The following is a 2,770-nucleotide window of genomic DNA, read 5'->3' on the forward strand; positions in this document are numbered from 1 at the left end:
CAGATTCTATCTAAACAATTTGTGCACTCTCTAAATGTACATACATGTAGGAAATACAAACGATGGCTATCCTGAGTGAAATGGTTACTTCTTGGCCAAAGTTTCAAACTATACTTTACAGGGGTTTAACAATCAATCTCTAGAATCTAGAATATCATCCTAAAAGTGAGAAAACATGGAAGTTTATCTTATATACAGAAGAATACAAGATGGAAACGATAAACAACACAAGGAAGATCTCTCATAAGAGAAAAGAAAGCGTCTTAAATCTGATCCTAGGAACAAAACTTGAGACTTTAGGCACAGCGTATGTCGTAAGTAGTTTAATTATCACCATTAGAAGTTCAGTTAGGAGATTCGATGGAAGAATCAGATAAATTTGATAATTAACAAAAGATCTGATCATCTACAACAGCCAGCATCAAAATTTAGAAGCTACAATATGTTTCACCAGAAGAAAAAAATACTGATGAGACAAAAGTTTCGAAACCAACCCCTCAAAACCAAAACACCATCCTCATATAATGATAAGAGATCCCAATGATTTAACAAGTGAAATGAGGGGGAAGAATTTCCTCTAGACATGCCATTTTTCAGCACAAATTTTCCCCTGGCTTTCAATTTTATTTTCAGATTTATCTAACAAAATCATCCATACCATGTTTTCCTTCCCTACTGAGGCAACCCAGCTTCAATTTCATTCCACTTGTCCACATTCCTTGAGAATTTCTCCTTGATTTGTCCGATAAGCTCCCGAGCTTCTTCGACCTTTGAAATGCTCACAAGCCCATTCACCAGCGAAGTCATGGTGGAAATGTTTGGAAACCAACCCTTCTCCATACACTCCTTACAAAACCGTAATGCCGATTCGAAATCTCCACCTTGGCAGAGGAAGTAAACCAAAGTAAAGTAGCAGTCACTATCTGGTTTACAACCCCTATTCACCATGTCCTTAAACAGCTTTTTGGCTTCATCCAAATTCCCTTCCTTACAGAACCCATGAATCAAATGACAGTAAGTTTCGGAATTGGGCTTCATTCGCCTTGCCAGTATGCCATCCAACAATGCCTTCGCCTCGGAAGACTTCTTCAGTTTACACAAGCTCTGAATCCTAATGTTGTAAGTACTAATCCCTGGCTGCATTTTATACTCCTCCATCATTTTCAACACCTTCCCCACATCTTCATACTTCTCTTCGTTATAGAACCCAGCAAGCAAAATCCCAAAACTAGTCGCATTCGGCTTAACACCCTTCCTACCCATTTCAGCCAAAATCGAATACCCTGAACTGGACGAACCAGACTCCGAAAACGCCTTCAAGACAGTATTATAGGAGTCCAAATTCAGCTCAATTCCATACGTTTTCGGGAATTCAAGAAAAATCCTATTCGCCTCCTTGTAATTCTTCGCCAAAATGCAAGAAAACAGCAGGGCATTGAGTGATCTCACCGTACGATCGACACCCAGCTGGTGCATTTGCTCGAACGTCCGAACGGCGTCGTTTAGCATCCCGGCCTGGCCGAAGAGGACGATGGCGTGCGACACGAAGCGCTCGGTTCGGAGGTCGGGGCGGGCCTTGAGCTCATCGAGGAAGTGGCGGATGGAATCGAAGTGCTTGGAGTCGGCCAGCTTGGAGATGGCGACGGAGAAGGCGACGCGATCGAGGTGGGACTCCGGAGTGAGCGCGGCGGCGCGGCAGATTTCCAGGATGCGCTGTGGGTCTTGCTCGGATTTGAGGAGGGAGAGAGCGGCTCTGGATTTCTCCTTGGAAGAGAGTGGAGTGGCGGAGTCGGGAGAGAGGATTGAGGAGAAAAAGCGGCAACGGTGGGAAGAGATTGGCCGGAGACGAGAGAGAAAAGCCATGGATTCGAGAGAAAAAACACAGAAATGATATTGAAAGATTAGGGCTTTAGCTTTAGAAAGAGAAATAATTGATTCCATGTTAGGGTTTTTCTAAAAACGGAAAACAAAAAAATTGGATCTGTAGAGGGATTTGAACCCGACGTGAATCGAACACGCAACCTTCTGATCTGGAGTCAGACGCGCTACCATTGCGCCACGGATCCTCGATGTTTTTACCTCAAACCATTTTATATATCATACAATTAAATATTTTCAAAGGTTTTACATAGCATATGAAAATTGAAAATATTTGGAAATATTTCTAAGTTTTTCCCTTACTGCTTCGTGAAAAGTTAAATATTTTTAAAAGTCATGAAGGGAAACTTTTTCTTCAACGAGGATAACTTTGTATCCATTTAAGAATGTTCCCGAAAACAAATTTTTTATCTGGTTCAGATATTAAAAATATTTATAATATGTTTTTTATGTTTTCAAATAATTTTTAAAAATAGTTTTTACCTATAATATTTTCACGGTAATCATTATCCTTCTATGTTATTAGAAATATACTTTTTTTACTTAAAAAATTATGATATATTTTTAATTTCGCTTTTTTTTATTTTATGTTGGATAATCTGACCTTTTTTTTTTTTTAATTTCTAATCACATTTCTCATATTATTAATAATTTTATTTTACATTCTTATCACATTTTTATTTTAGGCACGTGCTTTAAGTGAAACTAAATGGGAGTATTCATTATGCCACCAAAAAATGGATTTCAACAGTAATGGCCAGCTCATGAATTAGTATGATATATTTTGCAGACCTAGGGTTTCATTATTAATCTAAATTTGACTTCATATGAAATTGTTTTTTAAAAATGACAATTTCAGGTGACGTCGCCCGGCCCCAACTCCAAAATGTTT

At 38.8% G+C, this 2,770-nt stretch overlaps 1 protein-coding gene and 1 non-coding gene across 2 annotated transcripts; both read right to left on the reverse strand.

The window, feature by feature from the left end:
• Window positions 1–356: 356 nt before the first annotated feature.
• On the reverse strand, window positions 357–1,950 carry LOC117922913 (pentatricopeptide repeat-containing protein At1g61870, mitochondrial). The gene has a single exon (XM_034841135.1). The coding sequence runs from the start codon at window positions 1,939–1,941 to the stop codon at window positions 673–675; it is 1,269 nt and encodes a 422-aa protein (XP_034697026.1). The 5' UTR covers window positions 1,942–1,950; the 3' UTR covers window positions 357–672.
• Window positions 1,951–1,994: 44 nt separating this feature from the next.
• Window positions 1,995–2,066, reverse strand: TRNAW-CCA. Its single transcript has one exon. It is a non-coding gene; the product is annotated as a tRNA-Trp (tRNA).
• Window positions 2,067–2,770: the final 704 nt, after the last annotated feature.

The sequence above is a fragment of the Vitis riparia genome, chromosome 10 (assembly GCF_004353265.1).
Source record: "Vitis riparia cultivar Riparia Gloire de Montpellier isolate 1030 chromosome 10, EGFV_Vit.rip_1.0, whole genome shotgun sequence".
NCBI classification, from domain to species: Eukaryota; Viridiplantae; Streptophyta; class Magnoliopsida; order Vitales; family Vitaceae; genus Vitis; species Vitis riparia.